At 37.3% G+C, this 14,243-nt stretch overlaps 1 protein-coding gene across 3 annotated transcripts in view; it reads right to left on the bottom strand.

Annotated features, from left to right (window-relative positions):
* Positions 1–13,779, bottom strand: part of LOC106054201 (flavin-containing monooxygenase 5) — a 29,072-nt gene extending 15,293 nt beyond the window's left edge. Inside the window, exons 1-3 of one of the 3 annotated variants that reach the window (XM_056007062.1) lie at positions 13,695–13,779; positions 4,970–5,665; positions 661–716 (exon numbers count right to left, since the gene is read on the bottom strand). In XM_056007062.1, the coding sequence (XP_055863037.1) occupies positions 661–716; positions 4,970–5,555 (642 nt within the window). In that variant the 5' untranslated portion in view covers positions 5,556–5,665; positions 13,695–13,779. Of the gene's footprint in view, positions 1–660; positions 717–4,969; positions 5,666–8,783; positions 8,869–13,493; positions 13,675–13,694 lie in introns of those variants that run through there. The other 2 variants (XM_056007060.1, XM_056007061.1) reach the window with 2 other exon arrangements.
* Between the last annotated feature and the right edge of the window lie 464 nt (positions 13,780–14,243).

Raw genomic sequence — 14,243 nt, 5'->3', positions numbered from 1 at the left:
AATGCAATGTTTCAGAAGGGAAATTAAATTTTAATCAGATTTTCAATAGCTTTTAGTCTTTTTTTTTCTCGCTATTAACATGATGGACAGACAGACTGACAGACAAAACAAAAAAAAAAGCGTCTTTAATCCTTATATATATATATATATATGGATAAACAAAAGATTATCTAAAATCGCTCTTCTGACATATTGTACATATCCGGTAGTTGTCATTCCGTAATGTGTAGGTATATTATCAATAGTAGGCTATTAGTTTGTAACGTTTGTCATTAGATTAAGAGCAATGCCTGGTCGTGCGGTTAGCGCGCAGGACTTATCATCTCTACGGTCTCGGTTTCATACCCTGCTCGATGCCATCCTCAATCGACCAGCGAATATGCGGATCCGACAGGGATCAGTCTCCCACGGGGGCCGCCTCTGAGTTTGTGTGGCAGCACAGACTCTCTTTCTAATCTTGTTTTTTTTTATATTTTTACCAGTTGTTTTTATTTTGCGCATTTCATGCTTTTTGTTTTCCAGAAATAATAAAACAATTTCAGCTTGATTGGATGCCAGAGAAATAACGTGTACATACTTTTACTAGACAGACAGAAAGACAAAAAGACAGAGTTGATATAACCTTTTACAAAATAGTGTCTAGTCTTATTAGTCTCTCACCTGTTCTGAAGTTTTCGCCAGATCACAAGCTATGTCTGACGCTGAATTCCCTAAACCTAAAAGTGAAATATGAAATAATTGAGCAATGAATGGATTTCGTTTAACTCTCCTGCTATCCTCTATTCTAATTTTTTCCTTTTGGAATGCTCTTGAAATCAACACTGAAGGATTTGTAGCATTTACAAAGACAAAACTTGTGATCTTCAAGAACCTAATAACCAAACAAGTCACATAAATACTTTTAAGACAATTCCTCTTTTATTCAGATGACCAGATATTGTAAGAGATTATTTTAGTCTAATAATTAATGATTAATAGATTGAACCAAAAATGGAACATTTTTTACGCCGCCAAAATCCCCCCGCCCAAAAAAAAAACAAAAACACACAACATCTTTGTTAATCGAACCTGGGCAAATGGTAAGTGATCGAAATTCTAGAAAACGGCTTAAACGGTTTTCCAAGAAATCTGGAAGTTGATTTATATCGCTGAGAAAAAAAAATACTGGCTCATTAGCTTCACTGGGAAAACTCGAGTTTGACACTTAACTAGAAAAGGAGACTCATCTACATTTGGCTAGAGAACTAGAAAAGGAGACTCATCTACATTTGGCTAGAGAACTAGAAATGGAGACTCATCTACATTTGGCTAGAGAACTAGAAATGGAGACTCATCTACATTTGGCTAGAGAACTAGAAAAGGAGACTCATCTACATTTGGCTAGAGAACTAGAAAAGGAGACTCATCTACATTTGGCTAGAGAACTAGAAAAGGAGACTCATCTACATTTGGCTAGAGAACTAGAAAAGGAGACTCATCTACATTTGGCTAGAGAACTAGAAAAGGAGTCTCATCTACATTTGGCTAGAGAACTAGAAAAGGAGACTCATCTACATTTGGCTAGAGAACTAGAAAAGGAGACTCATCTACATTTGGCTAGAGAACTAGAAAAGGAGACTCATCTACATTTGGCTAGAGAACTAGAAAAGGAGACTCATCTACATTTGGCTAGAGAACTAGAAAAGGAGACTCATCTACATTTGGCTAGAGAACTAGAAAAGGAGACTCATCTACATTTGGCTAGAGAACTAGAAAAGGAGACTCATCTACATTTGGCTAGAGAACTAGAAAAGGAGACTCATCTACATTTGGCTAGAGAACTAGAAAAGGAGACTCATCTACATTTGGCTAGAGAACTAGAAAAGGAGACTCATCTACATTTGGCTAGAGAACTAGAAAAGGAGACTCATCTACATTTGGCTAGAGAACTAGAAAAGGAGACTCATCTACATTTGGCTAGAGAACTAGAAAAGGAGACTCATCTACATTTGGCTAGAGAACTAGAAAAGGAGACTCATCTACATTTGGCTAGAGAACTAGAAAAGGAGACTCATCTACATTTGGCTAGAGAACTAGAAAGGGAGACTCATCTACATTTGGCTAGAGAACTAGAAAAGGAGACTCATCTACATTTGGCTAGAGAACTAGAAAAGGAGACTCATCTACATTTGGCTAGAGAACTAGAAAAGGAGACTCATCTACATTTGGCTAGAGAACTAGAAAAGGAGACTCATCTACATTTGGCTAGAGAACTAGAAAAGGAGACTCATCTACATTTGGCTAGAGAACTAGAAAGGGAGACTCATCTACATTTGGCTAGAGAACTAGAAAAGGAGACTCATCTACATTTGGCTAGAGAACTAGAAAAGGAGACTCATCTACATTTGGCTAGAGAACTAGAAAAGGAGACTCATCTACATTTGGCTAGAGAACTAGAAAAGGAGACTCATCTACATTTGGCTAGAGAACTAGAAAAGGAGACTCATCTACATTTGGCTAGAGAACTAGAAAAGGAGACTCATCTACATTTGGCTAGAGAACTAGAAAAGGAGACTCATCTACATTTGGCTAGAGAACTAGAAAAGGAGACTCATCTACATTTGGCTAGAGAACTAGAAAAGGAGACTCATCTACATTTGGCTAGAGAACTAGAAAAGGAGACTCATCTACATTTGGCTAGAGAACTAGAAAAGGAGACTCATCTACATTTGGCTAGAGAACTAGAAAAGGAGACTCATCTACATTTGGCTAGAGAACTAGAAAAGGAGACTCATCTACATTTGGCTAGAGAACTAGAAAAGGAGACTCATCTACATTTGGCTAGAGAACTAGAAAAGGAGACTCATCTACATTTGGCTAGAGAACTAGAAAAGGAGTCTCATCTACATTTGGCTAGAGAACTAGAAAAGGAGACTCATCTACATTTGGCTAGAGAACTAGAAAAGGAGACTCATCTACATTTGGCTAGAGAACTAGAAAAGGAGACTCATCTACATTTGGCTAGAGAACTAGAAAAGGAGACTCATCTACATTTGGCTAGAGAACTAGAAAAGGAGACTCATCTACATTTGGCTAGAGAACTAGAAAAGGAGACTCATCTACATTTGGCTAGAGAACTAGAAAAGGAGACTCATCTACATTTGGCTAGAGAACTAGAAAAGGAGACTCATCTACATTTGGCTAGAGAACTAGAAAAGGAGACTCATCTACATTTGGCTAGAGAACTAGAAAAGGAGACTCATCTACATTTGGCTAGAGAACTAGAAAAGGAGACTCATCGACATTTGGCTAGAGAACTAGAAAAGGAGACTCATCTACATTTGGCTAGAGAACTAGAAAAGGAGACTCATCTACATTTGGCTAGAGAACTAGAAAAGGAGTCTCATCTACATTTGGCTAGAGAACTAGAAAAGGAGACTCATCTACATTTGGCTAGAGAACTAGAAAAGGAGACTCATCTACATTTGGCTAGAGAACTAGAAAAGGAGACTCATCTACATTTGGCTAGAGAACTAGAAAAGGAGACTCATCTACATTTGGCTAGAGAACTAGAAAAGGAGACTCATCTACATTTGGCTAGAGAACTAGAAAAGGAGACTCATCTACATTTGGCTAGAGAACTAGAAAAGAGACTCATCTACATTTGGCTAGAGAACTAGAAAATCTTTATCCTGAGCAGACTCTTCCCCATATAGGCCCTAATCATTTCAGAGTCAAGATAAATGAATGTTCAGGAACATTGAGCTAACCGTCTTCTAAGTCTATCATTCACCAGGATTGTTTCTCGGGAGGGGGAAGGGACGGGATAAAAAAAAATGTCCAATTTTGTTTTTAAAATCTATTATTCATTATTTATTCAGAGAAAAATAATCGCTCTATAAGTTGTATAAAGGAGGCATTCTATTTAAAAAAAAAAAATATGTATTATATATTTCTTGTTAAACACACATCGTTACCAAAAATGTAATTTGTGTAATACTGATTACAATTATGAATGCTACCTAACAGCTAGTATTACTTATTGTAACAATGTTATTGTGTAAGGTATAATTAGATAGTCATCACAGAATGCAATAAAGTTAATGGTGCTCCAGTTTTATATTATTAAATGAATATACTTATTGTCATTTTTTGGCACATCGAGGTGCATTAAAGGGAGCTAAATGCATTGCAGTGAACATGGCTACAATGAAGATTTTATGGTATGTATCATTATTATCTTCAGTAGTTTCCCCTTCTGTTTCCTAATAAAAATCATGTTACTATCTTAAGGGCGCAACAATTACTTGAAAAGTCTTTTGACACTAACCCTTCAAATGATAATCACAATAAATCATTAATGATTATTATATCACACTAATATATGGCATTTCCCATTACTTTAACTTCCAGCACTGCTTAATAATCTACATGTGTAGAGGACATGTTTATCACGATCAGAGTCAAAGACAATATATGAAGGTGTTGCTATGTAAACTATGGGAGTTCATCGTGACATTCAGTTGAACTAAGAGATAAATGATGAGGACAATGTTCACCTTCTCCAGTCGACGCTCTTACTTTTTTAAAATTATGTGTCAGTATGTTTTCTGTTTGCAAGTATTTCTTTTATTTTCACACAACAATTTAGTCATTAGAATTTTGTTTTCACACAATCGACATTTATAAAGATAGGGCAAAGCTGAAATTATTGGAAGGATCCTGAAACTATAAACACTATTCATCCAGAGCTTATGAGATGCTTCCTTTACGGGGACACTTCTCCCCAATTAATTATGTCAGGTTAACTTACAGCATTCAGAGATCATAGCGTTTGTTTTAGTTTTAAAGCGAAATGAGAAAAGGCTAGGCGAAATGAGGTTTACAATTGGCTGTAATCCTATAAACAACAATTTCTCTTGCTCTAAGGAAAACCTTCACATGTGTATGTGATGGACGAAACCTTCACTTAGTGCTACTATAGACTTACCAAGTATGACTACCCTCTTCCCGTGGAACGCTGTTGGTTCCTTGTAAGCGTGTGAATGTATCACTGTACCTTGAAAGTTCTCAATACCTGGAATCTGTGGAGTGTAAGGGAAGGAGTGGTGCCCGCTGCAAATCATGACACCATCAAAGTCCTCTACAACATTCTGCTCATCGCCTCTTGTCGACTCAACTATCCACCTCCCAGAAGTGTCGTACTCCTTGGACTTGCGCACTAGTCTGACTTCTGTATTAAACCGGATGTGACGCAGGAGACCGAAATGACTTGCGTACATCCGGAAGTACGCCAGCACTTGCGCGTGAGTCAGGAAGGAGGGAAACTCCTCGGGTGGCGGGAAATCGCTGAACATCATCATGTCTTTACTCGTGTTGATGACCAGGCTCTTGTAGATGCTGGGTCGTCCATCCTCACAAGTGTCCGAGTAATTCCAAAGTCCCCCAATGTCGTTGGACTTCTCGAAACAAATTGGCTCCAAATCTTCATCCAGGCAACACTTGATGGCGGCCAGACCGCTGCTACCAGCGCCGATAATTGCAATGCGTTTGATGTGATTGTTATTTCCCACCATTGTCACAATGAAGTTCTTTTTGTGAGAGATGTTGGGCTCTGTCTACAGACCATCAAGCTGTCCAGAGCTAGTCATTGCGCATGACAGTTACTGCATGACAGTTACTGCATCTGCAAAGAAAAACAATTCATCTATGGTGGTTAATTGCGCAGGACAGTTACTGCATCTGCAAAGAAAAAATTCATCTATGGTGGTTAATTGCGCAGGACAGTTACTGCATCTGCAAAGAAAAAACAATTCATCTATGGTGGTTAATTGCGCAGGACAGTTACTGCATCTGCAAAGAAAAAACAATTCATCTATGGTGGTTAATTGTAACTTGCTAGCGACGTGGTGTATCCGGTGTGCAGGACATAGGAGGCGTTGATTCACCATGTCATTCAGAATTTATTTGATAAATGGTCAATTTTTTAACACTGTAAAATCAAATTTTTAAGCTTTTTTTTATTATAGCTCTAGCTAATTTTTTAGTTGGCATCTGTGATATTTTAATATAGCGTCCTTGACATTGTATAGTATAGAGAATGTATCTTTAAAAAAATATTCCCTATAAAGTTTTTAAGGTCATCTTGTACTGTTTGTACTATCTTATTTCAGAAGCTCTAGACGTTCCCGACAAAAATAAGATAATTACAAGATAGTACACATAATGAAAACGAGGGGATAAGAACGACCTGACGGGTTGTGGTTTTAAATAGTTCTCTATGGGTAGTAAAAATGTAGTCCTAACAAAGATATTTTTCAACGAATCTGTGGTATATTATTTGTAAAGACCACATCTCATAAGAGGAGGTGTGCTAAGGAGGTGGGCTGATTTAGGCATCATTATGACTTTCTGACCATTGTAGAACAAAGATTAAAAAAATAAAATAAAACAAACAGAACATTAAAAAAAAGGGGGTGGGGGGGGGCGCTTATCTATGGGAAGAACTCCACATTTATAGCCATCTGTCTCAGTGCTGTAAAATGTATTTCCTTTTTTCGTTATCAAACAAAGAAAATTCATTAATTTCCACTATTTAATTAAATAATTGGTTCATTTATTTAAATAGATTTAGGTATTGAATGAACAATGAATAAATTAAGAAAAATTTCACCTTGATCCAAGAATGGGAAATTGGAAAAAATAACGTGTTCAATGAACGATCAGATAAAGACTACTAATCTGAAGAGTTGCTTTAGTGTTCTGTTAGTTCTAAATGTAATTGTATATGGCGATTAAATATAAAGTCTCTTAAGTCCTCCTACAGTCTAGACAAACCACAGCTCACGTCCGTCTTATAGTTTTACAATCCATTTTTTGCTTAAAACTATTGTAGGCCTACTATTATTGGCTTGGAAGAAAGTCTTTGCAGTGTTACTTCTCAGATGGTTACGTTCAGACATTTTAATTATGGAATTAGTATATTCATTATGGCTTTAGTACGAAACATCAAGTGAAGCAAATCTCTACGTTATAGGGTAAAACAGGCACTTTGTGTCAATGTAAAATGGCGCATTTTTTCTTAATAGACTTAAATCGTTGCATTAGTTTTCTGTGGGGCAGCTCTATTACGCCGAACAATATGTTCGTGCCCCATACGGGATACGTGCCCTGCCCATTTATCCCAGTGGTGCTACAGCCCGTGGAGGGATATGGCCTGCTTTTACACATCCCTCCATTCAGAACTCTCTTGGGCCTTTCGTCGCCACGCCCTAACCCCAAGCTTTTTACTGAGGTTTATAATTAAATCAAAAGAGGTTGCAGCGTACGCAAACTCGTTGACCGCTAGCTAGATATCATGTTCAGTTTGAGCAAGTAAGGCGTAGAGATGCTGTGTTATGACCATTTCCTTTGTTTTAGTATGGGACAGTAGACACCGAAACATGAACACATGGTAATAATTAACCAGCAAAATAGTCCGAAGATTAAAGAGGAATGCAGAATTTCCCGTGGATATGCAGCCCCAGCTGTGACCTACATATTTTGCCACATTCAGGGCAAGCATAACCATTGTCCGCCGGTGGTCAATTAAGATTTTCTTTTCGCGTCTGCGTCTTTCCTCGGCAGCGGATTTTATTTTGGTCTCAAATGTGTATCTGCGGCCTTTGTATAGAGGGAATTCTTAAAGTCCGACAGTTACGCTGGGCAGGGCACTATCCTGTAAGGGAGACGAATCTCAGACGAACGTATGCCAAAGGCAGTCTTTTTTGGTGAGCTAAAAAGTGGTCGACGTAACGCCGAAACGCTTAAAAGACCAGCATAGTCGCCAACTTGTCTTAGCTGACATAGAGAGAGCACCTGGTTGCATGCGGCCTCAGAACGAGACAGCTGGAGGTCACCAGCAAAATTAACAACAAAGTAAAAGGTATCTACACCGCTCTACGCATTTAAAGTGTAAACAATTTATTAAGCACTTAAAACACAATAACTAATCATGCATCGGCACATTTAATTTCATTACTTTTCTTTCATAGTTCTATAATAAATCAATCTACAGTAAGATGGTGCGCAAATGTTTAATTAGGTCTATTGATTCTTTAAAACTCGTTCTTGTTTGCAAAGAAATATTTTAGTGTACTGCGGTAAGCCTAGTGATGTAAGCAGTGTTTTTTTCCCGTTTACGTCATGGAAAATTTTCATTCATAAACATTCTAGCCAAAATTAATTTTTCGATAATGAGACATTTTCAAACCGATATAACGGTCGACCTCGAGTTTTCCCGATTTGGGCCAATGAGATAAGAATTTTTTTCTCACTAATATGCACGTACCTTGCAAATTTTAAAGAAAATCATTAGAGCCCTTTTTGAAATAAAATGTATATAAATATAAATATATATACATACACACATACAAGAATTGCTCGCTGAAGAGTATAGGATTTACATTCTTTTTTTTTTTTTTTTTTACATAAACAGTTGTATCAAAAATATGTTGGCTTATTTCCTAGTACAGCATTATATAATTATATAGCAAAATTTTTATTTCTTACGATCGCATTACTTATACCATTATAATACAGAATTTACTAATTGGATTATATCAAACTGAGCCATCGTCACTTTAGCTTTAGTATACTAGAAAGTATATTTTAATGTTATTTTTATAATTTAAAAAAATTATTTTTTTTTATTTGCAAACCAAACAATGTCTTTTTAAAAAATTGTATCACGCTTGTTGTCTAGAATTTGCTGAATATTTGGAGTTAAAAAAAACAACAAGTTAGAACTAAATTTTAAATCTGACCTTCATTTCGTGAAGAAACATGGAACATGCAGTGCAGAGTACCACTCGTTAGTCCCCCCTATCAGCAACTGACCATCAGACTGGCACATCTACGGTATAATACCCCTACCCCCCCCCCTAGTTTGGTGGACCACCTCCATCACCCCCCCCCCCCCGCCCTGCCTTAATGTCTGGTTAAACGCTTGAACACTTGACCAGCAGAATGAAAGGAAAAAAAAAACAACTACCCATTTATTATTTGGCGTGGTCGTGGCTCGCCCCACTCTCGTCTTGCCCTAGTTTTGAACACCCCAACCCCTACACTCTAGAACTTATGAAAGTCATAAAGAGATATTAAAATGCAAAAGGTGGGTGGGGGGGGGGCGGAGAGACTTGAGGCCGGTCCTAATCGACCCACCCGCGGGAGACAAAGACTGTTCATCTCCCCCTCCCGTGTACCCTATGAATCACTTTGAAGTAACTAGTTACTACGCGACTTCACTACGCCGTTGTTTTGATCCGGGAAAAGTAGGTCACCTTGAACTATTGCGTCTTAATTATTAGAAAACTTTTTTTTTCAATAACCACTTCTTATGACTGGAATATCAGACGAACACTGCATACGGTGCTAATTAAAATTGTATAAAAACCGCAAACCAAAACAAAGAAATGTTTTTTTTATTCCAGTATTTATTATTATGCCAGAAAGCCTCCTCCAGATTCTATATTCATTCTTCTTTTGGATCGTCCAAAGATATTATCTGTCTTCAATCTTGAAACTCCAGTTTGGTTTTCCCGTCCAGAAAGTGGGTTAGCGCTCTGTCAATTGGTTTGTTTATGATTTTAGCCCAAACAAAAGAGGTGTTTTTTTTTTCGGTTTTAAAGGCGCTATTTTTTTTCCCCGTTTGATACTGGCAGGAACTATGTTTTGTGTGACTGGACTGATGACCTACTTAAACTAGGTCACGATGAATAAATTGGATCGTGTGGATTCATTCAATCCGAAAAGTAAACAATCGTAATTTTGGACTTTCAATATAGGATGGAAGTGGGAATTGGTTGAGTGGGAAAATGACCTTGACACATCATTCAAAGTACCAGATGTTTTTTGTTCTAAATATCTATGAACGCCAGTAAAAAAGACGCCTGGCATTCTATTACTATTTGTTATTCAAACTTTTACATAATACAAGTTTTATGTTTAAAAAAAAAGATGACTTGTATCTTAAAAAGACTGCCTTATGGAATATATCATTAAGACATCAGGATGGCCGGATTTAAAAGGGGGGGGGGTTACAGCCCCTTAGCCTCCACAAGAAAGGGTCAGAAACTTTTAAGCTTTTTTTTCATCCCAACATTTTATTTTTCTCCGTTTACGACTAGCGAAAATGTGTATGGCTTGTAACATGCTCGGAATAAGTAAATACAAGCTCCGGATTTACGACAGTGCGTCTTCCAAGGGCCTTACGCTGCACAAACTCAAAAATATACATTTTTTAAAAACTAAACTATGCATATAAAACCATTTTCAAACAGAAAAGCGGGATTAAATTTACAAGAACTCCATTTCTTAAGTCTAAAATAGATCATGCTTTTAGATACAAGTATTTAATTCATAAGTGGATCTTTATTCAAGCTTTCGAAAAATTGTACGGGACCTCCACAAAATATGCTTCGGGGTCTCCATTTACTTAGATTCGGCCCTGGTTGCACCATAGGCAGTTATTATGTTAACCCAAATCTACTGCAGATATTACATTTGCAACTTAATTTTTGAGTTGACTGACCCGCAAGAGACATCCAAATGTTTGTGTGTAACAACAACCCCTTTATTTATTTTTTGTTTTGTTTTTGTTTTAATTGTATTAAAGGTCATTGTGTTCTGAAAGCATTAAAAATCAAATTTCTTAGGGAAAATTATAATTAATCAATGCAGAGACATAGCTAGGAATTTAAATTGCCTTCATTTGGGGGCCGGGGAGGGGGGGCTTGACCTCTTTGAGGTCCCCTGCATTTTGCGTAATATTTAATGTAAAAAAAACACTCATTTGAGGGCCCCCTCAAGAAGTGGGGGCCCCGAGGGATTTTTACTTTCTCCCCCTCCCTCCCCCAACCCTAGCTACGCCTCTGAATCACTGAATGCATAAATGTACAAATAGAAAGACATTATTTTATGTTTGAAGTCGTATCCTCGGTTTATCAAAGAATTTTTTAAAATCTATGATGTCTCTGTTTTTTGATAACTTAGGTTATTTGTATTGAGAGAAGTTTTTACTTTTATTGTGCAGGCTTAGTTTGACTATTGTGGTCCGTGAGCATGTGTCAACGACATCTGCCCAGTGAGAACAAAGAGGCCTACATTAGCCGGTGCATTTTGCCATGTGCAACTCTGCATTGAACTGGTCAGCAGGGTGGCTTAACCTCGAATCTGCGTGTATGTGTGCATACAGGTCAAGGACGTTTCCATCTTCCCATAAAGCCATTACTTTGTCTGAAAACGTTTTCGACACAGGGAAAAGGAGGTAGGGGGGGGGGAGTACATAAAACGACAAGAAAAAAAAACGAACAAATTTGTTTGTCAAAGATATCTTTTCTTTGTTTGTAGGCCTCCAAACATTTGTTAGATTTCTTTGGTCAGTTCTTGAAAACAATGACAAGGTTATAAAAAAATTGTGTAAAAACACAAACTCAAAATCGGCCCCATGAAGTGGTCCAATCAGGCAGGTTTCTATATTTTCAGCATGAATATCAGAAGCTATGAACTGCAAACTATAAACAACCTAATCTCTATTGCCGCCAATACAAAAAGAAGTGTATCTATCTAAAGTACCAATACTATTATAGTGTTAGGCAGAATAATATTTATACTCCTTCATTCAACATCTAAAGGAATAAACTTTTATAAGTTAATTATTGTTGTACATTAAATTAGACATATATACATACTACATACCAGTGGCGTAGCTAGGTTATATGATGCCATGTGCGGCAGCTCCTCATAATGACCCCCCCCCCGAAATAAAATACAACAAATGAAACAGTGAAAAGACGTGTATTGTGTATTCATTGTTGAAGTACTAGTAGGCCTATTACTAAATTGCATAAAAAAAAATATAAAAAAATAGAAAATCATACGTGATTTGTTGCTCGCAAAACTAACAACAATTTTTTTTTTAGAAATGTATTTTCCCCCTCAATTGCCAAATCGCAATTTTTCATCGTTGATCGCAATTAATTCTTGATTAACTTAAGTCTGAAAAAACTTCGCTCGCATAGAACCACATTTACCGCAATGGTCAGAAATATGCAGAGAATGCTAGAAATACCATATTTTGAACTGAACCATTTCTTAAAACTCAAGATCTCAATCCGGTCCTTGTTTCAGAAGTTCAGACGTTTCTCCCAGCAAACATCTACTAAGCAAGGCATCACAAGGTTGGACTCTGTACAGGTAGCACAAGGTTCGACTCTGTACAGGTAGCACAAGGTTGGACTCTGTACAGGTAGCACAAGGTTGGACTCTGTACAGGTAGCACAAGGTTGGACTCTGTACAGGTAGCACAAGGTTGGACTCTGTACAGGTAGCACAAGGTTGGACTCTGTACAGGTAGCACAAGGTTGGACTCTGTACAGGTAGCACAAGGTTGGACTCTGTACAGGTAGCACAAGGTTGGACTCTGTACAGGTAGCACAAGGTTGGACTCTGTACAGGTAGCACAAGGTTGGACTCTGTACAGGTAGCACAAGGTTGGACTCTGTACAGGTAGCACAAGGTTGGACTCTGTACAGGTAGCACAAGGTTGGACTCTGTACAGGTAGCACAAGGTTGGAATTTGTACAGGTAGCACAAGGTTGGACTCTGTACAGATAGCACAAGGTTGGACTCTGTACAAGTAGCACAAGGTTGGATTTTGCGGAGGAGGGGGGAAGGCATCTGAGTGTGAATCACAAACTCTTTGTAATCTTCTATTCTATTACAAACTATAGATACCGCCTCCCTTTATGTATTTGGTAATTATAACACAGTTTGCACCGTAAATATTAACATATAACGAGCTTTTGACATTGATTACATAAGAACATATTTACAGAAGACTTTGATTACAAATGAAAAGAACGATTAAAGAAGACTTTGATTACAAGTTAATACATTGATTACAAGTTAATACATTGATTACAGAAGACAGAAAATACTGAATAATGAAGACTTTGATTACAAATGAAAAGAATGATTAAAGAAAACTTTGATCACAGATGAATACATTGATTAAAGAAGACTTTGATTACAGATGAATACATTGATTACAGAAGACTTTTATTACTAATGAATACATTAATTAGAGAAAGCTTTTATTACAGATGAATACATTGATTAAAGAAGAAGAAGACTTTGATTACATATGAAAACACTAATTACAGCTCACGACTTTGATTACAGATGAATACATTGATTACAGAAGACTTTGATTACAGATGAATACATTGATTAATGAAAAAAGTACTGATGGAATTGATTACATTACGTGACGTGACGCTGGCAATTGGACAAAGTTTAGAAATTATTTTCTACAATAATGGTGAACAAATTTAAAAAAGAATAATGCTAAATTTAGATACTAGAGTCGAGTAATTAAGGTAAGTTTATATTATACAATTACATTCGACCCACAAATTGCTAATTTGGTTACGAAACTTCGGATTCTAAAAACGTAATTTGACTAGAATACTTACCTCCTCCTCCTCTGTGTGTTCTCGGCCCGTTTTCATTTCTTTCGTTCATTTTGTTTAGACCTAAAACTTTGATTTGGAATTCCGACCACGTGACAAAGGAAGGACACGAAGAACAAAGCGCATACGCATACAAGAACACACCATTACAAACACACACACACACACACATGAGCAGGTAATAATTGAATGCTGTAAACACACCTACACTCCAGACATTCAATATAAGTTGAACGTCACTCAGTCCGAGGAAAAAAACAACATACGTCCGGGTCAAGGTTAGTTGTATAAGCTCGTCATCATCTCCCCACCTCGATATTTCCTGCTGTTGACGGCCTTCCGCCCGGCCCCTTTTCTTTCTGTCTTCCCTCTAGGACGGTTACACAAGTTCCGCTTGTCTGAGCCACAGCACTTAGAGTCGACCACCTGATAACATATTCTTTAGATACCAAACTTTCAAAACTACTTGATGGAAAGCTTGAATACGTGTACAAGAACAAACATAAAAATGACTTCTTTAAAAATAAAATTTAAGAAAATTACACGAGATGTAATTTTGTATCAATTAGTTTGGATCAGTCATGTCATTAAATTTGTAATAGATCTAGACCAACAACAATAAATCTGTGAGATTAATAATATCTTTACCCATTGCTATTTCGTGCTTTAGTGGTGGAGGCTGTCCAGGCCTGAGCAAGCTATTATAGCACAGTGCAGGACAGTCTACTGTCCTGTTGGCTCAGATTTCTCACG

The sequence above is a fragment of the Biomphalaria glabrata genome, chromosome 12 (genome assembly GCF_947242115.1).
Source record: "Biomphalaria glabrata chromosome 12, xgBioGlab47.1, whole genome shotgun sequence".
NCBI lineage: Eukaryota > Metazoa > Mollusca > Gastropoda > Planorbidae > Biomphalaria > Biomphalaria glabrata.
This window is presented reverse-complemented; position numbering and strand designations above follow the sequence as displayed.